Source organism: Erythrolamprus reginae, chromosome 5 (genome assembly GCF_031021105.1).
Source record: "Erythrolamprus reginae isolate rEryReg1 chromosome 5, rEryReg1.hap1, whole genome shotgun sequence".
Classification (NCBI taxonomy): domain Eukaryota; kingdom Metazoa; phylum Chordata; class Lepidosauria; order Squamata; family Dipsadidae; genus Erythrolamprus; species Erythrolamprus reginae.
The window spans coordinates 75,448,763-75,471,146 of NC_091954.1; the positions used below are offsets into that span (position 1 = coordinate 75,448,763).

Sequence of the window (22,384 nt, forward strand, 5' to 3'; positions counted from 1 at the left end):
TAAGTTTCTACAATATTTTATTTCTGAATGCATAGACATAAAATATTTACTCGCCTTGAATGGGCAACAAATCCACTCCTGAAGCTTGTTCTTTACTTTAGGGGAGCAGAATGCTATAGGTGAGTTAGAAATGTTTTCTGTAGTAGTGCAATAACTATAGTCAGACAAAGTATTTGCTACAAACAAATTTCATTTCTTTGATTTCACTGCCATTGAATATCCTAAGACAAAAAAGCAGAGAAACCTACTTCCAGAGGGCAATAACTCTGTTTTTTCCTCTAAAACAAGCAGCAAAAATGAAGCAGTTCTTCCATTCACAAATCCCAAAATACAAGTTACTTCTGGTGTGTAAACTGTTGTACTGTCCTTTCACTCTCCTTTTTCAATTCTTCAATATGTGTATCTAAGCATTCCAAAATATGATGGGACCTTTCTTCTTCTTCTTCTAGAAACTTTGCAGCAATCACATCTACACTTGCAGTAGGCAGAGGACTCTAAAAAGAAATATGTATAACAAGGCTTTGAATCAAAAATAAATAAATTTTAATAATGTAATGCTTATTTTTACTATTTGAACAATGAAAGGGATAGAACTACAGGACCAGTTTCACAATGTAATTTCAAAACTATCTGGTTTACAAGAACTAGACCTTTCTAGAGAATAGCTAGGCCACAGTGATACATATCTTGGTAACTTTGCTCCTAGATTACTGCAACATGAGTACAACTAATTCAGGAGACTGGACAGCCACTTGTCAGAAAGGGTCTCCTGCTTGACCAGTGGGTTAGACTAGTTGACCTATAAGGTCCCTTCCAGTTATCATTGGGTTTTTTTAATATTCTGTATATATGTCAATTTTTTAATATTCTGTATATATGTCAATTAAAATCTTAGGAGGCACTGTTTGTAGTGCCAAAAGGAAATGTTATGAAGCATTACCACAAGAAGTGGTTGTGGAACTCTTTTGGTGATTAATTGATTGATTGATATTAATTGGATTTGTATGCTGCCCTTCTTAACAGTCCCCCCATAACTACTGACATTCCACAGCAACCATATGAACTTTGAAAACTAAATACAGTGGTACCTCTACTTACGAACGTCTCTACTTATAAGAATCGGGGGTTCAAGATTTTTTTGCCTCTTCTCCAGAACCATTTTCCACTTACAAACCCAAGCCTCCAAAACTGGGCAGGGAGAAGCCTCCGTGGAGCCTCACTAGGAATCTCCTGGGAGGAAACAGGGCCGGAAAAGGTGGGGAGAAGCCTCCGTGGGGCCTCTCTAGGAATCTCCTGGGAGGAAACATGGCCGGAAAAGGCAGGGAGAAGCCTCCATGGGGCCTCTCTAGGAATCTCCTGGGAGGAAAAAGGGCCTCCACCCTCCCAGTCACACACATTATTTGCTTTTACATTGATTCCTATGGGAAAAATTGCTTCTTCTTACAAACTTTTCTGCTTAAGAATCTGGTCACAGAACGAATTAAGTTCATAAGTAGAGGTACCACGGTAATACTAAATATTCAAAAATCTTATTGGTAAATTATAATTAACCCTTCAAAAAATATATAAGCAACAAATTACATTTTTAAGTTTATCTAAATATTTATATTCTATGCATTTTTGCATTAAAATTTGCTTCTTATAGATAAACTAACATTCAAATAACAAAGATAACAACAGGTTAAAGCACTTTATATACCTATCACGTTTCAGCACTCATTCCAGTCCTTTCCCAGCAATGTGTTCTGTCCCATATTTTCTACTAAATTCAAAGTTAATAGCAAACTAGCACCAGATTTACAAGTATTCTTCTTCAGCATTTAGAAAACAGTTCCCACTTATTATTGTTGGGAATTGGGAATTTACAGTTCTCATCTTTCTTTCATTTCTTGTTCCAGTCAACGTTGTTTGAAAGCGAAATAGCATGACATTAGTGAGTGAAAATATTTCAAAGAGGACATACTGAAATGAATGCAGAACCTCACAGATTATGGTATCAGAAAATAGTATACAGTGATCCCCCGATTATCGCGAGGGTTCCGTTCCAAGACCCCTCGCGATAATCGATATTTCGGGATGTAGTGGTGCGGAAGTAAAAACACCATCTGCGCATGCGCGCCCCTTTTTCCATGGCCGCACATGCGCAGATGGTAGAGTTTGCGTGTGGGCGGCGGGGAAGACCCGGGGAAGACCCAGGGAAGGTTCCTTCGGCCGCCCAACAGCTGATCTGCTCCGCAGCGCGGCAGCAGCGAGGAGCCGAAGATGGGGTTTCCCATCTTCGGCTCCTCGCTGCTGCCGCGCTGCAGAGCAGATCAGCTGTTGGGCGGCCGAAGGAACCTTCCCTGGGTCTTCCCGCCGCCCAGGCAAAGGGGAAACCCCAAGATCGCTTGCCGCTTGCCCGTTTGCCCGCCCGCCCGGCTGCTCGTTTGCCGCTCGCTTGCAGCGCGGCAGCAGCGAGGAGCCGAAGATGGGGTTTCCCCGTTGCCCAGGCAACGGGGAAACCCCATCTTCGGCTCCTCGCTGCTGCCACGCTGCCAAGCAGATCAGCTAGTGGGCGGCCGAAGGAACCTTCCCTGGATGCCGCCCGCCGCTCGAGAGCAAGAGGGGGAGAGATAGAGAAAGAGAGAGAAGGAAAGAAAGAGATGAGAGAGGGAGGAAGAGAGTGTGAGAGAGGAAGAAGCAAGATAGAGAAAGAGAGAGAGAAAGAAAGATGAGAAAGGAAGGGAGTGACGTCATCGGGTGGAAAAATCGCGATATAGCGTTTTGCAATGATCGAGATCGCGAAACTCGGGGGATCACTGTATCCCTTACAATCGTTTATTATGCTTACCAAAGGTAAAAAGTCTTTCTCACGTTCTCTTGATACCATGTAAGAAAATTCTGGGTCTTCAGAGACCAAAATATCTGATCTCCCAAGAGATTCATAAGGCAAAGATTCAATACTGTTTGTTCTATGAGGTAGGCCAGCAGCTGTATTAGAAGCAGGAGGTGTTCTGGATGGTAAATGTTTTGTTTTCTGGAGTTCCTCCTCATAATGTTGAACAGTCCTATCATATTTAGCTTGAAGTGCTTTCATTTCTTCCTCATGTTTGCACTGCAGATCTTGCATTCTCCTGAAAATTTATTAGAAATAGTATGTTAGATCGAACAGACCAATGATTTTCATTTTAAAATCTGCAAAACGTTTAATGGTTTAAATCACACCCAGAATGCAATATAATCCACAGAAAATTTAAATGTAATTTTCCTCTGTGCTACTCAAAAGGCCTATATTACAACTGCTTCTACCACTTGAAACTGTCTTAATAAAAGACAGTTATAATAATTTTTATAATAAAATAAAAAAAACCGGGAGGGAAGAAGAAAAAAGAACATCTTTTTTCAATGTTCTTTCTGTTTGGCAACAATGTAGGAAAAAATTAATCGAATTTCATTTACATTTAATAAAATATGGAAAATGACTAGAAATTATCAAAAAAACATTTTGGAATACTTTATCACTTTAAAAAAAAAATCAAAATCTAGTATATGTTAATTAAATCTTCATTTTCAAAAGCATATAAATTCTTACTTGTTTTCTGCATTTGTTATCTCAGCCACCTGTTTCTGCAATTGCTGCACAATATTGTCATATTTGCTCTGAGCTTCCAAGTTAGTTCTAGCTTCCGCTAATTCTTTCTGTAGTTGCTTATTCTGAAGTTCCACTTTATTTAAAACCTTGTTATAACTCTCCTGGAATTCCGCAAAGGAAGTACTTTTTGCCTTAAAATGATAGAAACAAGTTAGTAAGAATTTTTTTTGTTTAATGAAACGCGGTTGCTTCTAATTTTTCTGTTTAGGATTTAAGAAACTTACAAGGTTTTTTTTACTAAGAAAGAAGAAGTTAAGTCAATCACAAAATGTCTGAATCATCATCTGGCCTACAATCAAATCTACAGACCAAAATTTCCCTTATTAATCTGAAATGAACATGAACTTCAAAACCACTTAGTGGATCACTCACAAATCAATGAATATACTGTAGCTTCATAGTTCAATCCCAAACAATGAGACTGCTCTCTGATTGCTGAGGATTCTCAAAATCTCCTAATATGCCAGTTAGTAGATGTTGCTGTATGATTAGTATATTTTTGTTCCATATAAAAGCTTAAATAAACAACAATGGCTAAAATGAATTTAAAAATCTTATTATGGACAAAGCCAAACAGAAGCATAAACACAAACTAGGACATAACTTATAACAGCTTGCCTTGAGCAAAAGAATTTCTTAATTGTCATTTCCATTTTATTTCTTCATGGTTACATGGGTAAATGATTAAAATTATTGGAGTTAGTTTCTGCACCCTAACTCATTAAAATTAATTTGCAAGAACTGCAATTTTTCTTATCAAATTCAAATAGTTCTTTATAAAAAAAAATCCTTGTGTAATTGTTAATTTTGTAAAAAGTATATATATTTTAATTTGATATTAAAAAAAGCTAAACCTAGTTTCATTTTATGCTAGATATAAAACATTTGTAAGGGCTTATTCTCATATGGAGTCTCTTTAAAAATGTCCTCTATACAGCAATCAAGAGGGCAGCACTGAGACAATGAACTTGCACTGACATCTAGTGGTTGTATTAAATAATACTTTATTCTTTTTAAAAAAATCATGCTCTAGAATATATTGAGAAACCAATTTCCTAATCAACTTTACACCTGACTATTACTCTCTACAGTAGATGCAAACAGTAGGTTGTTTTTTTTTGGGGGGGGGGGGGAGAAGATATCTAAACAGCTTCAACTATGTATAAATGCATAAAAATACTTGTCTATACAACATACCACTTAAGCAAGTCAATGCATGGAAGGAAATAACACATCCCAATCAAAATATATTCTACCTTCTGCAGCTTCTCTGACAGATGGTGATTTTCTTGTCTGAGGGCTTCCAACTGAGACAGAACAGCCTTAAGATATAAATTTATTTTTTAATTGTTAGTATAGATTAGATGCAGGAAATAAAACAGTCCCTTCGCTATACACTTATCAAGCTATGTGGACTTTAGTATCATAAATTATTTCAAATATGAGAAACCAAACTTGCATATTCTGAATTTACTACTAATTATATTGAAATCTGAACAACTATTACCAAAAAGAATAAGAGTGTACAAGGAAACCAAAGAAAACAAGTCTCGTGTTACTATTTTTAATTGAACAAGTTGTAATACTATACTATAATTATAAAATTATTGTGAAATTCAATTATTTTACCTTGTATTCTATCCTCTTTTGCTCTGCCTTTTCATTCTCTATTTTTAGTTGTTGCTCTAAGTTTAAACTGGAATTTAAAGAGGCAGCAATGGTGATCTCACGTTGATGCAGTTCCCGTGTTAGTTGAGTAACCTCAAGTCTCATTCCTTCCAATTCTCTGCTATGACTTTGCTCTTTGTAGGATAGCTCTTCCTTCAGCTGGACAGAATTGATACAAATTTGCAGGTCAATATTTTTTTGTGGGAAATCATGGAACATATTAATACCAATCTCTTTTTTTAGCATAATTTCCTCCTGTTGCCTTCCTAAGGCATTCCATACTGCAGCTATGTTTCATAAATACATTGAATTAAGTTACAGTTAAAACAGTCTTGTCTAAAGTTGGAGTATTCATCTGGAGTTCTTATATTCAATGAAATAACATCTAATTGATGGTTTCCTGCATTTTCTTTGAAACCAGCCAACAACATTTTACAAATATGACCAAGTATGGCTACTTTTAGAAAATAGTTTGAATTGCTGCATAGCTAGAGGTATAACAAGCAGGAAGAGGGAGATTATGATCCCGCTATATAGAATGCTGGTGAGACCACATTTGGAATACTGTGTTCAGTTCTGGAGACCTCACCTACAAAAAGATATTGACAAAATTGAACGGGTCCAAAGACGGGTTACAAGAATGGTGGAAGGTCTTAAGCATAAAACGTATCAGGAAAGACTTAATGAACTCAATCTGTATAGTCTGGAGGACAGAAGGAAAAGGGGGGACATGATAGAAACATTTAAATATATTAAAGGGTTAAATAAGGTTCAGGAGGGAAGTGTTTTTAATAGGAAAGTGAACACAAGAACAAGGGGACACAATCTGAAGTTAGTTGGGGGAAAGATCAAAAGCAACATGAGAAAATATTATTTTACTGAAAGAGTAGTAGATCCTTGGAACAAACTTCCAGCAGACGTGGTAGATAAATCCACAGTAACTGAATTTAAACATGCCTGGGATAAACATATATCCATCCTAAGATAAAATACAGCAAATAGTATAAGGGCAGACTAGATGGACCATGAGGTCTTTTTCTGCCGTCAGACTTCTATGTTTCTATGTTTCTATGCTAAATATCTGCAGGTTGCGGTACAAATTCCACAAAACAAGAACAACCTCCCAAAGTCATTTGTAGTAAACACAAGCAGCTCTTACAAAGTTTAATGATGGGTCCAGTAGAAAGCTGTCAAGCCTAAAAGTCCAATTATAGCTCAGAGAAAGGATGGCATCTTAAGACAATACTCTGAACTCCTCCAGATTTTATTATAGAAGACCACCATCTATCTTGGTCTGAGATAAATATTTGATATGGACTGTAAGAGAATGTAAAACAATATGCTTAAGATTGCCATATTCACATTTCCGTGAAGATCTATGTATACCGACCAGGAACCTGCAAATGTACATCAACAACAAACCTTGGTTCACAGCTAAACTTAAGCAGCTACATCATTCCAAAGAGGAAACTTATAGAAAAAGTTATAAAATGATGTATGATTAGGCCAGAAATGTATTAACCAGCAGCAAAAAGAAGCTACTCTGAAGCTAAAAAATCAGTTCTCAACAAATGAACCAACAAACATGTGGAAAACTCTTAAAAATATCACTGGTTACAACAAACATAGAAACATAGAAGTCTGACGGCAGAAAAAGACCTCATGGTCCATCTAGTCTGCCCTTATACTATTTTCTGTATTTTATCTTAGGATGGATATATGTTTATCCCAGGCATGTTTAAATTCAGTTACTGTGGATTTATCTACCACGTCTGCTGGAAGTTTGTTCCAAGGATCTACTACTCTTTCAGTAAAATAATATTTTCTCATGTTGCTTTTGATCTTTCCCCCAACTAACAAACAAGCTGAAAGAAATCAACAACTGGCAGATGACCTGAACATGTTTTATTGCAGGTTTGAAAGGAAACTATGGCCATCCATCTCCACAACCCCCATCTCAGACACACTAACAACAGCCAAGCCTCCTATAACTGATCACTTACTATTGGGTTCACAACTCCTAGTGATCACCGAAAAGGAAATGTAAGACCTATTTCACAGACAAAAGCCGGGAAAAGCTTCAGGCCCAGACAAAATAACTCCTTCTTGCTAGAGATGTGCTATGATCATTTTTTACTTCTCACCTATCATCGCAGTGCCAAAGAAGCCCATCATCAAAGAACTGAATGACTTACAGACCAGTTGCTCTAACATCTGTAGCAGGAGTCAGTTCTAACTTATTTCGCTGCCGGTTTGCTTCCTCATGCACCGTGTGACCGCGCAGTACCGAAAATTTCCCCCCCCCAAAAAACAATGATGAATGCACAGTGCTGGAAACCCGGCTTCTGCGCACGCTCAGAAAAAAATTCTCCCCCAAAAATATTTTTTTTAAAAAGACAGCGGTGCCTATGGGCAGCACTGACCGAACCCAATCCATTACATCATTATGACGTCACCAGCAGGTCTCTACCAGTTCGAGCGAACCAGTCCAAACCGGGAAGAACCCATCTCTGATCTCTAGTTATGAAAACCTTTGAAAGGCTAGTGTCTTTCCACTTGAAAACCAACACTGATCCACTGTTAGACACCCCCCCTTGCAATTTGCATACCAAGCAAACAGATCAACAGATGATGCTGTTAATATGGTTCTGCACTACATCCTACAACATCTTGAGTCTCCAAAGACCTAGGCAAGGGTCCTCTTTGTAGATATCAGTTCAGCATTCAATACGTACCACCATTCCAGACACTCTTCTAACTAAGCTAAATTAGCTAGCGATACTTGAACACACTTGTAAGTGGATCATAAGCTTCCTAACAAACAGGAAGCAGGTGAAGTTAAGCGGAATCACTCACATCAGATACCTGTACAATTAGCACAGGGCCCCCCCAAGGCCGTGCGCTTTCTCCACTTCTCTTCTCCCTATATACCAATGATTGCATCTCTAACAATCCATCTGTTAAACTTCTGAAATTGGCAGATGATACAACAGTGATCGGTCTCATTCAAGATAATGATAAATCTGCATACAGACAGGAGATTGAACAACTAGCCTTGTGGTGTGACCAGAACAATCTGGCACTGAACACACTAAAAACCGTAGAAATGGTGGTAACCTTTAGGAGAAACCCTCCTGTTCTTTCACCTGTTACAATACTAGGTAACACAGTATCAATAGTAGAGACCTTCAAATCTCTAGATTCTACCATATTGCAAGTTATGAAATGGACACCTAACATCAAAAACATCATCAAAAAATCACAACAAAGAAAGTTCTTTTTGTGCCAGCTCAGGAAGCTCAACCCGCCCAAAGAGCTGCCGATTCAATTCTGCAACCCAACTAAACAGATCCAGACTTCGTAGAATAATTAGAACTGTAGAAAAAACAAATGCTACTAACCTGCCTTCCCTACAAGTCAAAAAGAGGGCTGTGAAAATATTTAGACCCCTCACATCCTGAACATAAACTGTTTCAACTCCTACCCTCAAAACAACACTTTACAGCAGTGTGCACCATAACTAGACACAAGAACAGTTTCCCCCCGAACGCTATCACTCTGTTAAATAAGTAATTCTTCAACATTGTCAAACTATTTACTAAGTCTGCACTATTATCTTCTCATCGTTCCCATCACCATCTCGTCATACTAATGACCATTCAACTGTATGACTGTAACTTTGTTGCTTCTATCCTTACGATTTATATTGATTCCCAATATTATTTGATTGCTTATTTGTACCCAGACTACCATTAAGTATTGTAAATAATATAATAAAATATCTTTTATTTTATGTACACTGAGAGCATCTGCACCAAGAAAAAATCCTTGTATGTCCTATCACACTTGGCCAATAAAAAATTCTATCCTATTTTGTTCTGTTCCATATGCAACTTAAATGGACAACTTAAGTTCAATTTAGATGAGACAGTCATTTTAACAAGCTAATCTGTTGGAACACTGAAGAAGCTTAAGCATTCTTTTTCTTCACATAAGGCCCACAAACATTTCAATAGGTCTTAAACCACTGCCTCGTAAGAGATTAGAACTAAGAAACTGAATTAACCAATTAACACGTTGCCTCTAAAGTCAGAAGTGAAATAAAAAAACTGAACTAAATTCAAATTCCCATACTTTTAAATACTTGTACATCACTGCTCTCCCTTTAAGCTTGAACTACACTGGGTATTTTTATTTCTTATGATACTGGATTGAATAAGTAAATGCAACTTCATTATACTGAAGACATAATTTTCATCTAAATACGTGAAGATGGCAAATACTGTCATATACAGTAGTCCCTCACCTATCGCTGGTGTTACGTTCCAGACCTGGCCACGATAGATGAAATCCGCGATGGGGAATTTATCGACTGATAGTACTTATTTAAGTATTTATATTGTAATTGTTTGGTAAGTTTTCATTGTTTTAAGTGTTTATAAACCCTTCCCATACAGTATTTATTTTAGATACAGTATTTAAATACAGTATTTACAATTTTAGATATTTTTTTTTTTAAAAAAACCTGCCGATCGAGTTCGGCGGGCTGTTTAAATCTGCCGATCGACTTCCTCAGAAACCTGTGATGAAGTGAAGCTGAAGTAGGTGAAGCGCGGTATAGCGAGGGACTACTGTACCTCAGCCCTTGACACTAACATCTATAACAATTTTGAGGGATGGATTGTTAAATTTGAAGCCTTCATTCAGAAAAGCACAAGGAGTTCTACAGACAGGCCTTTTGTACTTATTTTTTCTTTCTTTAGATTGATTCATATTCAATTTTTTTCAAGTTCCTCTGATTTGATGGGAAAATAAAAATAAAAGATATACCAGTAGACATAGCATTTGATAAATGGTACCAGGTGGTATCTAACAGAAAACTTTCCTGAACTATATTTCTAAGCATACACTCTCAACCACCTGGCCCATCTTCCATTTAATTTCAAGCTGCTGCTTTATGCTACTGGCATTTCATTGTGCAGTGTTATACTCAAGTTTTTTCTTTTCAGCCAAGGTTGGATGTCTGCAATTTCTGGCTTTCAACTATTTTATTCTTCCAGAATTTTGGAAATTATGATAATAATGATATGAGACATAAGGTAAGTTCTTGCAATTTTTTAAGAAATATTCTGCAATAGGCAGTTTAGATAGACCAAAATATAAACAGTCTGTACTTCCTATAGCTATCAAAGTTTACTTGCATAACCTGAAATGGAGACTGGGCTTTTTTCCATAAATAATTTACTTTTAAAATGGAAAGGTCATCTTGCAGGCATGAAGATTATAATAATGGAAGCAATGAGTATTTAGAGTTTAAAGAAAATAATCTTAAATTCTGCGTCATTTTCTTCAATGTAATTCATCCCTCCTCTTTTAGTACCCTTTAATGATAAATTGTTTCCATGTCTACATTTCCACAATGTAAGAAATTCCATATTGTCCCAATCTTTAATGATATATAAATTGGCCACTTTGATGTATTTATTTGTATAACAGATCCACACTTTTTTTATCTCAGTCTTGGCTTTACACAGCTGTTCTTCAGTTAGTCGAAGCTCCAATAACTTCTCCACTTGCTCTTCAGTTCGCTGGATGCACTTTCCATCTGGAGATCTCAAACTAAAGCCAAGAAACATACATGTGAAAATCATAAGCAACTATTTTTTAAGCAACAAAATGCCAAATTTAACAAATCCAACAGATTTTTGTTTCATAGGGTTTTTATTAATCTGAACTTTAACTTTGATTAACATATAGTATTACTACGGTTAATAATTCAACAGCAGAAAATCAAAATGTGTAAATGGCCTCAATACTGAAGCTCTATATCATGATTCCTATACTTTATTTTTAAAGAAGAAATTTTTGAGGTCACATACCTGCCCTCAAGTTGAATTACTTCAGCACCATCAAACCTCTGGCATAAATGTTCCTCTAATTCTGTTCTACCATAGTAGTTTTCTTTGGCTCTTGTAGTCTTCTGCAGCTGCCTAGACAAAACAAGTTATTGTCTGAAACCTTCTAACAAAGTCAATTATACTAGTTGTACAGGGAAGCATTTCTGTACACTCATGACCTAGATGATGATGGCAATGTGTCCTTAAAATAACTTTAAATATTTATCAAAATTGTAATAAAAGAAGTCCTATCACAATACTACACCAGTATGATCAGTCAATGACATGACAACATAACCTCTTACTAGTCATCTCAAAAATTATTATCTCAACCTGAATTGTCAGTGATCATCCTAATAATGGAACACTGATTTAAAACATTTTATTAGAATACAGTGTTCCCTCGCTTTTCGCGGGGGATGCGTTCCGAGACTGCCCGCAAAAGTTGAATTTCTGCGATATAGAGATGCGGAAGTAAATACACTATTTTTGGCTATGAACAGTATCACAAATCTTCCCTTAACACTTTAAACCCCTAAATTGCAATTTTCCATTCCCTTAGCAACCATTTAGATTATTACTCACCATGTTTATTTATTAAAGTTTATTTAAAAAAATATTTATTAAAAGCAGACGAAAGTTTGGCGATGACATGTCGGGTGGGAAAAACCGTGGTATAGGGAAAAAACCCGCGAAGTATTTTTTAATTAATATTTTTGGAAAACCGTGGTATAGACTTTTCGCGAAGTTCGAACCTGCGAAAATCGAGGGAACACTGTATTAAGAGAGTTAGTTTGGTTTAGAAATTATAGTTTGGATTAAAGTAGGAAAACCCGAGTCTTATCCTGCCTTATGAATTTATCTGGAGCTATTCTGCCTCAGAGGGGGAGAGGGAGGGAGGGAGGGAGGGAGAGGGGGGATATTAAAATGAGGTGTGTGGATGAATCACCTCTGGGCCTAATTTTAAGGAAAGAGGAAAGGGGGAAATGGGAAGAATTATAAAGGATCGAGAATTAGGAAGAGTGATTTCCCCCCTGAGCTGGTAAGAGAAATATTTCCTTTTCTTAATAGACTCCTATGCAGGATAAGAGAGAAAAAGAGACTGTACGAAAGGATGGCCATGCTACTATTAGTTCCAGTCTTATCTATTTTTGGCAGCAATTCACAACAAGTTTAGGAAAGGTAATGAGCTTTAACAATAGTGGAAACTTAATAAATTCAGTTAGGTTGAAATTTTATGCATGCACTGGGAAGCAACACACATTCTTAGCACAGCAAAAATAGAGCCTTAAAAATGTGATTCACAATGCATAAACTGGCTGAACTGGCAATTTCAAATCTAGTGAAATTGCGCCAAGGGTGTTGACAATCAACAGCCAGAGGCACATTTTCACATTATAATAGTGCACAAATACATTTTGCTCACTTTTCATTATCTTTGTTCTACTAGAATATTAAGAAAAAGTTCCATTTGCCAAACAAAATTATGCTGATTTTCTACAAAAACTGTTGGCTTGCTGAGACAATCAACATAAAGGCAATCCATCTGTTTTCCTACTAAAAAAATATCTGAAAATATTTTAAATTATGTTTTAAATCTATGTAATGATGTTTTCTCAGAAATAAAAAATAATGACATATTGCATAGTAATCTGAGTTCAATATTTTCCTCAACATTTGGAGACATACCTGATAAACATTTCTTTCACTTTTAGAGTTTCAGTCAACTTGGACAATTCTTTCTGTAACTGTTCATGATAACTCTGTAAATTCGTGATGAAGTCTTCCTGAGACAGCAGAGTGGCCCTGAGTTCCATCTTTTCATCATGAATAACCTTCAAAGGAGAAAAGGAACTTCAATAAGAAATAATATAACATATGGGGTTAAATTTACCTTTCAATAGAGAATACAATCCCTTTCTTACCAAACTGTGTTTCCTGCTTAGCCTCAGTGGAATGCTAGAACAAAATGACTAAATAATAATATTCCAAGTACAGTAATACCTCGTCTTACGAACTTAATTGGTTCCTGGGGGAGGTTCGTAAGACGAAAAGTTCGTAAGATGAAACATTGTTTTCCATAGGAAACAATGTAATATCAATTAATCCGTGCAATGAAAAAAAAACGCAAAAAACCCGACGACGCCCGGCTGTCATCTTTTGAAACAGTCGGGGGGGCTTCTCAGTGTCCTCCTGAACCCGAACGCCAAACCCGAACTTCCGGGTTCGGCGTTCGGGAGGCCACCGAGAAAGTTCAGGTTTGGCGTTCGGGTTCAGGAGGACGCTGGGAAGCCCCCCAGCTGTTTCAAAAAGCGACAGCCGGGCGGCGGGGCTTTGTGGCGGCGGCGGCAGCAGCAGGTTCGTAAGACGGAAAAAGTTTGTAAGAAGAGGCAAAAAATTTCTGAACCCCGGGTTCGTATCTCGGGTTGTTCGTAAGACGAGGGGTTCGTATCATGAGGTACCACTGTTATTACTATTACACACTTTGTATTATTCAGCTTCCAAGCAATTCATTCACACACCTCTAAGGAATTCCGGGAAAGTTTCAGGTCCTGTAGAAGCTTTTGTTGTTCTGCCAGAATCTTCTGGTTAGTATCAGTTAAATCATCTACTCTTATTTTCAGCCTTTCCAGTTCCAATTCATTGGCACAAATAGTGTCATTGGCTCTTTCCAACTTGCTGGCTAAATGATGGATTTCAGACTGGCTTGCCAGTTCCACAGATTCAAACATTTGCTTCCGGTTGGACAGCTGAGTCTATGAAATAGAAAGTATTATTCTGTTAAAATTAAGCAATGTCTTTCAAGAAGAAAAATTAAGTTGGATGCAGATGTTACATGTCATTCTATTTTCCCATGGGAGCAGATTTGCTTTCCCAGAGATTATTTCCATTTGTAGAAATAAGAAAATGTGGTTAGAAAAATTTCTCAGAGCCATTCAGCACATATTTAACTCTATCAGACCTTTAACAGTCTACATCCAGTTAAGAATACCATTCTATTGGGCCAAGAACATAATTGATCACCTTTTGATCCCATTATCTGGCACTCCGTTTTGGTCCTTAAAAGAAAAGTTCAAAAATTGAATCTCAGAAGTATTTTGAGAATTTACGAAATGAAGAATGGCATTGTTCTAGGCTTCTTCTCCATGAGATATTCAAGTGCCTCCAAAGCAAGCAGAACAAAAGTCCAACTCAAGCTAGAAAAAGGGATTATTCCTGTAAGGTTTCAATTCCAGGGATAATAAGACATCTGAAGCAACATTCTTATTTTTCCACGCGAGCAGTACTGTAGATTAAAACTGATACAAATTCTGGCTGATTATTGCAAGTAGCCAAAATTTCTGGATTAATTCAGAATAATTGACTAATAGGCTCTCCATATATTAAAAGTTTAAAAAAACCACCACTGTAAATGTAAATACAAATAAACTTATTTAAAAATTAAAAGTTACTGTGTTACAGGATTTATTTTAAAGGCATAAATATTGCATACCATTACTCTTGCTCACAAATTTGCAAAAAAAAAAAATTACACTACAAAACTGAGAAAAGCAATGTACTTGGGCAGCAGAGGAAGCAATCAGTATTTAATACAGCACAGAAGGCTGAAATGGCTGTGATCTGTCAAAATAGCAGAAGTTGAGAGAGCACATATGTGAGCTATAACAAGATAAAAAAATATTCTTACCAATTTTTCTTTTTATTACCTATTAGTGTTGAACACCCCATGCCCAGTCAACGAACAACACCCCATGCCCAGTCAACGAAGCGGTGGAAGTGATGTGCTGGTGCCTGGAGGCTGTTAGGACCTGGATGGGTGTCAACAGACTCAAGCTCAACCCGGATAAGACAGAGTGGCTGTGGGTTTTGCCTCCCAAGGACAATTCCATCTGTCCGTCCATTACCATGGGGGGGAATTATTGACCCCCTCAGAGAGGGTCCGCAACTTGGGCGTCCTCCTCGATCCACAGCTCACATTAGAAAACCACCTCTCAGCTGTGGCGAGGGGGGCGTTTGCCCAGGTTCGCCTGGTGCACCAGTTGCGGCCCTATCTGGACCGGGATTCATTGCTCACAGTCACTCACGCCCTCATCACCTCGAGATTCGACTACTGTAACGCTCTCTACATGGGGCTACCTCTGAAAAGTGTTCGGAAACTTCAGATCGTGCAGAATGCAGCTGTGAGAGCAGTCATGGGCTTACCTAGGTATGCCCATGTTTCACCATCACTCCGCAGTCTGCATTGGCTGCCGATCAATTTCCGGTCACAATTCAAAGTGTTGGTTATGACCTTTAAAGCCCTTCATGGCATCGGACCAGAATATCTCCGAGACCGCCTCCTGCCGCATGAATCCCAGCGACCGATTAGGTCCCACAGAGTGGGCCTTTTCCGGGTCCCGTCAACTAAACAATGTTGGTTGGCGGGCCCCAGGGGAAGAGCCTTCTCTGTGGCGGCCCCGGCTCTCTGGAACCAATTCCCCCTGGAGATTAGAACTGCCCCTACTCTCCCTGCCTTCCGTAAAGTTCTTAAAACCCACCTTTGTCGTCAGCCATGGGGGAACTGAAACACCTCCCCCGGCCACGTACAATTTATGTATGGTATGTTTGTGTGTGTGCTTGTTAATATAGTGGGGTTCTTTTTTAAACTATTTTAAATACTTAAATTTATTGAATCTATTTGGATTTGTACGATTGTTTATATTTTTGTTGTGAGCCGCCCCGAGTTCGCGGAGAGGGGCGGCATACAAATCTAAATAATAAATAAATAAATAAATAAATAAACATTAATTTTTATGGAGGAGGGAGACTTTTGGAGATTTGCAAAATATTACAGAAGTACATTTAATATTTTTTTGTTACTGATTTAACAAGTCAAGTAAAACACAGTTTGCAGAAATTCTTGAGAAATTCTTGGGGTCAAATTACAATCCCCTGACTTCAATAAATCTTTTCAGGAAAAACTGTTTGATCACTCACAAAATATTTAGAAAGCTCAAACATGCCAATATGCTGAGGAAAGATACTGGGATAGCATAAGCAGAACTCTGGAAAAGCAAAATAAAGTAACTCCCTAGAAAGAAAGTTATTTCTTCATGAAATACTGCCTTTTTCTTCTAATTGTCTTTGAAGTCTTTGCCCCAATACCTCATGGCTATACCATACTGTCCTCACTGACTTTATACACACATTATGTGTTATATGCATGAAAATACGTAGTTGCTCTTCCCAATCACATATATATTCTATTTTGCATGTCTATAAATAGGTACAGGAACCTGGCCCATCTTTAGACTTGTCAACAAAACAATTTTGAAATTCAATACAATGTGTCCCTAAAATATTCTACAATACTATTTTCCTTACTCAAATTTGCATCAGAGGATCTCTTGATTCCCCCAATATTACTTTTCAAATGTCACTGAATGAATCTGTTTTGCCAGACAACCTAAATAGTTAGTTATCAGCAGAGTTCTAAAGTGTAATTATGTATCAAATGATTTTCACCATACATACATGCATGCATGCATACATACATGCATACATGCATACATACACCAAAAAATGCATCAAAGTAACAAATAAGTAATTAATAAATTCTCTTCTGGGGAAGCAATTTTTTTTTAATGAAGAACCTTCATTATTAACTTTCATGACTACCATCATTCCAGAAATATGAATGTGGCAAATATGCAACTACATTTTAAATGCACTTAAAAATGCAATTTATTTATTTTTTATTATCTTGTCACTCACAGAAATATACCAGGCAAAGTTCTCTGAAACCCAGATTCAAAAGGCTGAACTATCAAGAACTTAGGTATAACTTCAACAAGGCATTCGTTTTAAAAAGCACACTTTTTCCCCAATCCATTCTGTCAGCATCTGTCTTTTGCAAAGCCACCATCAGTGTCAGCTTCAATTCCATCACAGCCAATTTCTGCCATGTAGAACTTCTATTCAGAGGCTGTTCTGTAGTCCATTAAGTGGAAAGCTCCCAGCAAGAGCTTCTTAGCTGTCACAGCAAGCTTTTTCACAGATGGAACCTCATCTGTTAAACTAAACTACAGTAGCCTTAAGCAAACATACAGATTTTTTTTTTGAAACTGTGAAAGTTCCTCATGAGAAATAAACAATAGAATGTAGGATATTTTGGTTACATACCACATGCATATTTTGTAAGATACCTATACAGTACTATTTATGAAAAGCATCATTTACATCTATCGCATATACTGTGACACATATCAGGCACTCAGGCACACAAAGCCTTTAACAAAATAATTTTTAAAAATCAAACTATTTGTTTTCCCACCCAAAACATTAATAGCAAAAAGGAGCAGGGCCTATTAGTTACTGAACAAATTTTAGATTACTTCCTGACTACATGCCCACTGGTGCTTGGAAGTTTGACAATCTTCTTGCATTTTCTCTGTCTGAAAAAATACGACCTAGAACATAGTTCTATTGTCTACACAAATCATAAAACTAAATAGATAAGTGTTGGTCATGACCTTTAAAGCCCTATATGGCATTGGACCAGATTACCTTCGGAACCGCCTGCTACCGCACAAATCCCAGTGACCGATAAGGTCCCACAGAGTTGGGTCTTCTCCAGGTCCCGTTGACCAAACAATGTAGTTTGGCGGGCCCCAGGGGAAGAGCCTTCTCTGTGGCGGCCCCGGCCCTCTGGAACCAACTCCCCCCAGAGAATAGAACTGCCCCCACCCTCCCTGTCTTTCGTAAACTACTCAAGACTCACTTGTACTGTCAGGCATGGGGGAGTTGAGATATTCCTCCCCCCTAGGCCATTACAATTTATGCATGGTATGTTTGTGTGTATGTTTGGTTTTATAATAAGGGTTTTTAGTTGTTTTAGTATTGGATTGTTACATTCTTTTTTTATCATTGTTGTTAGCAGCCCTGAGTCTGCGAGGAGGGGCGGCATACAAATCCAATAAATAAATAAAATAAATACAAATAGGGATATATGAAGTGGTGTATGGAAACAGTGAAAGCAAGCATGTTTTGGAAGGATACAAGGATATGGAAATAATAATGAATGCTGTGATGTAACTAAGACCTGGCTTTGTTTAATTTTCTTCCTTCTCTTCATTTCTGTTCTTACTGATTCCTACTGCTTTTTTGTGTTTGTTAAATAAGACAAATTAAACAAATCAATCAAAACCTTATGCTTATTCATATATTTATTGAGGAAAATGACTTAAAGCTGTGTACTTAGAAGCACCACTTTACATACTGAACAGGCCAGGATTATCCCACAAGAGTTTCGCTTCAATGGTTGCCTGAAGATTGCCATAAATTATTTCCCAGTCTTCCCTACAAACAATTCAAGTTAACTGTACCTGAACTAGATCAGACTTTTCAGCTAAAGCCTTCCTCTGTGCTTCCAATGAAGCAACTTGCTGCTGGTACTGCAAGTGCTGCCTTTCCCAATCTAAAGACTTTTCATGGAACTCCTAGAAAAGATAATGACTATTTATTTACAATATGGATGATTAGCAGTTCTGGAGTTGCTCCCAACATTAAATTCTGATATTTAATTATTGTATATTAATGGCTAAATAGACTTAACTGTTGTTTTAAAGGAATAAACATTTTGCTTTCCAAGGAAACGTAACAAATAGCGTATACCTGGCAAGTATGGCATAGCGAAAAATCTGATAATGTATTTCAGAAAAAATGTTGAAGAATTAATGACAGAAAGATTAAGATTAGTTTGGATAAAAGAGTAGATTCTGCTGAAGAATAAAATAGAATTCTTTGTTGGACAAGTGTGATTGGACACACAAGGAATTTGTCTTTGGTGCATATACTCTCAGTATGCATAAAACAAAATATACATTTGTGAAAAATCATGAGGTACAGCACTTAATGATTGTCATAGATGTCAAATAAGCAAGGAGGAAACAATTAATATTAATAAAAATCTTAAGGATACAAGCAACAAGTTACCGTCATAAGTGGAAGGAAATGGGTGGTAGAGATGATGAGAAAAAACTAGTAGTAATAGTAGTGCACTTAGTAAATAGTTTGACAGTGTTGAGGGAATTATTTATTTAGCAGAGTGATGTTGTTGGGGGAAAAACTGTTCTTGTGTCTAGTTGTCTTGGAGTGCAGTGCTCTGTAGCAACATTTTGAGGGTAAGAATTGAAACAGTTTATGTCCAGGATGCGAGGGGTCAATAAATATTTTCACAGCCCTCTTTTTGATTCGTGCAGTATACAAGTCCTCAATGAAAGGCAGATTGGCAGAAATTGTTTTTTCTGCAGTTCTGATTATCCTCTGAAGTCTATGTCAGTCTTTCTGGGTTGCAGAACCCAACCAGACAGTTATGGAGGTACAGATGACAGACTCAATGATTCCTCTGTATAATTGTATCAGTAGCTCCTTGGGCACAGCTTCCTGAGTTGGCGCAGAAAGAACATTATTTGTTGTGCTTTTTTGAGGTTAGGTGACCATTTTAGGTCTTGAGATATAATAGAACCTAGAAATTTGAAGGTCTCTACTGTTGATACTGTGCTGTCTAGTATTGTGAGTGGTGGTAGGATGGAAAGAGGATCTACCACCATTTCTACAGTTTTGAGTGTGTTCAGTTCTAGATGGTTCCAGTCACACCACGAGGCTAGTTGTTCAACCTCCCATCTGTATGCAGTTTCATCGTTGTCTCAAATGAGACCAATCACTGTTGTAACGTCTGCAAACTTCAGTAGTTTAACAGATGGATCGTTTGAGATGCAGTAATTGGTATATAGAGAGAAGTGGTGAGAGTACGCAGTCTTGGGGGTAGGGGAGGGCTTGTACTAATTGTAGATATCTGGTGTGATTTTTGTCTATCTTTTACCTATTACTTCCTGTCTATTAGGAAGCTTGTAATCCACTTACAAGTGTGTTCAGGTACCGCTAGCTCATTTAGTTTAGTTAAATGTGATGTAAATATATGAATATACATGAAATGTCATGTAAATATGATAGTGTTGAATGCTGAACCAAAGTCTACAATGAGGACCCTAGCATAGGTCTTTGGAGATTCAAGGTATTTTGGGATCTTGTAGATTTTTGTAGAACAGAAGGCTCTTGAGGTTAGAAAGATATAATCTGATATTTGAGTGGCATGAATATTTGTGATGGCATGAATTTAAGGAGCAGGTGGCTGACCTTATAAACATAAGGAATCTATCTATTTCCTCAGGAGTAACAGAATCAAACTGTTCTCAGACAACTAGGCAGATACAACTAAACCTCAGTCATCTCACTGGGACCTATGCCAAAGATAGAATCCACATTGAAACTTATATTTAGGAAACATAAGAAAAAAAACACGTTGGTGGTGGATCATGGTTAAATATACTTTTTTTACTAAGCAATTATGTGAAACTAAGGAGCTCATCAATTTCAATTGGACTTATACTGAGGTAAAGGCTTCGCACTTCCAAATTTAAAATAAAAATCTTAAAAGTTTTCCAAACCTATCATGCCTACTTGAATTTATAAATTCTGACCAAGAGCATTTACGCACCTACCTCTAATTTCTTGGTCAGAATCTTTATTTCAGACTGATCCTCATCTTGGCTCTTGGAAGATTGCCTAGTTCCTTTTATCTGTTTCTTCATCAATTTTTCATAACTTCTTTTCAACCTAGCTAGCTGGAAAAAAAGAAAAATAGTTTTGAACATAAATACTAAAACATAGAAATACATTTTTTAAAAACACCTAGTCCGTTTTCAATGATCAGAAAATTCATATTTATAAATTAAATATTGTAAATTAAATTAAATTAAGAAGAACAATGAAAATTTCTGAAATGTAAAAACTAAAGGGACTGATAATCAAGAGTTCTCATTATGGTTTTGTTTCAGTGAAATGTCCTTATTATAACAAGTACAAATTAACCATCTTTCATTGAAAATACAGTAAAGAAAGTAAATATCTGAAAATTCCAAACTTTACTCTCATCAAATCAAGTATGAACAAAAGATCAAGAAAAGAGAATAGAAATAGAGCAAAGATAGTTTAAAAGTTTTTAAAAGGTAAATAAGGAAGTAATCTTGCCAATGAACTATGAATAATTTTATATTTCACTTCAAACAGTATGTATACTTCTTTAGGATGAGTATTTTATTTAAATCAACTTAGCCTGCTATAAAACAGTTACTGTTGATGGCAAAGAAGAAAGTGGACGTTGTATAAGGATTTCATTATTATTGTACAGATCAATAAGCATAAACAACTAACAGCTACTTTGGAGACTACAAATAGAAGCATAATTATTCTTATAAATGAAAAATAAGATATGAGGATTACCCTGTTATTGGATTTTAATTTTATTTTAATTAACAGGATTACCCTGGTATTGGTGCTTTTTAACCTCATTTAATGTTCCATTTTGCTGTGAACTTTCTAAAGATCTGCCACTGAATTTCAATCCAGTTTGATGGAATCCTTCCTATTTCTCTGGAAGGACCTCTTAAACAAGAATAATTAATCATGAAATAATATCTTCAACTTGCAAAAAGGAAGAACACAAAATTTAATTTCATTAACAGTCCAGAGCAAGGCTGAACACTGTGGTCTCTGCACGTTGAACATCCCACCATCTCCCTCTCTCTCTCCTCTCTCTCTGAAATGTCATTACATTTGCCAAGGCTGCTCAAAATGTGCATAATTTAGAGCCCCTAATGCTTCCAGATCTACCACATCCAGCGCTACCAGTCTTGAGCTAACCATCAAACAGCTAATCAGGTGCACCAGGTATTTCTTTGGGGTCCCTATGATTTTTAATTTAACTATGCGGCCCCTTCCCCTAATATGTTGTATAGGCCTGGCCTAGAATAAAACAAAACTTTAACTCTCAAGGGGCAAATTTAATGCATTAGTTGTCCCTTCAGCAAATAAAGAGAAAGCAAAACAAAAAGCACAAGCTGAACATGAAATGACACTACAGTATCTGAAATTTTACAGTGAAATGGTTAAAAAATGGCAAACCTTTTAGTTTCTTATTTTGGAAAAAATGTTCAAAATACAGAAATGCACACACTAACTTTAAAGAAAATAATTCATAACTGTTTTCTGTTATGGAAAGTGGGCTCAGTCTTATTTGAAATGTTTGTCTTTATTCATCTGAAATCAATCCATATTCTTTGATTTCGATACCAATATGTACAGATAT

The 22,384-nt window shown here is 36.9% G+C and overlaps 1 protein-coding gene across 7 annotated transcripts in view; it reads right to left on the bottom strand.

Annotated features, from left to right (window-relative positions):
* Positions 1–22,384, bottom strand: part of CEP63 (centrosomal protein 63) — a 27,567-nt gene continuing 5,183 nt past the window's right edge. For 4 of the 7 annotated variants that reach the window (XM_070753160.1, XM_070753159.1, XM_070753161.1 and 1 more), the window contains 11 exons: positions 20,739–20,861; positions 18,561–18,674; positions 13,719–13,952; positions 12,886–13,031; positions 11,179–11,289; positions 10,804–10,918; positions 5,261–5,458; positions 4,888–4,953; positions 3,572–3,762; positions 2,831–3,113; positions 1–494 (listed from right to left, as the gene is read on the bottom strand). In XM_070753160.1, coding sequence (XP_070609261.1) covers positions 336–494; positions 2,831–3,113; positions 3,572–3,762; positions 4,888–4,953; positions 5,261–5,458; positions 10,804–10,918; positions 11,179–11,289; positions 12,886–13,031; positions 13,719–13,952; positions 18,561–18,674; positions 20,739–20,861 — 1,740 coding nt within the window. In that variant the 3' untranslated portion in view covers positions 1–335. The remainder of the gene's footprint in view (positions 495–2,830; positions 3,114–3,571; positions 3,763–4,887; positions 4,954–5,260; positions 5,459–10,803; positions 10,919–11,178; positions 11,290–12,885; positions 13,032–13,718; positions 13,953–18,560; positions 18,675–20,738; positions 20,862–22,384) is intronic. The other 3 variants (XM_070753164.1, XM_070753165.1, XM_070753166.1) reach the window with 1 other exon arrangement.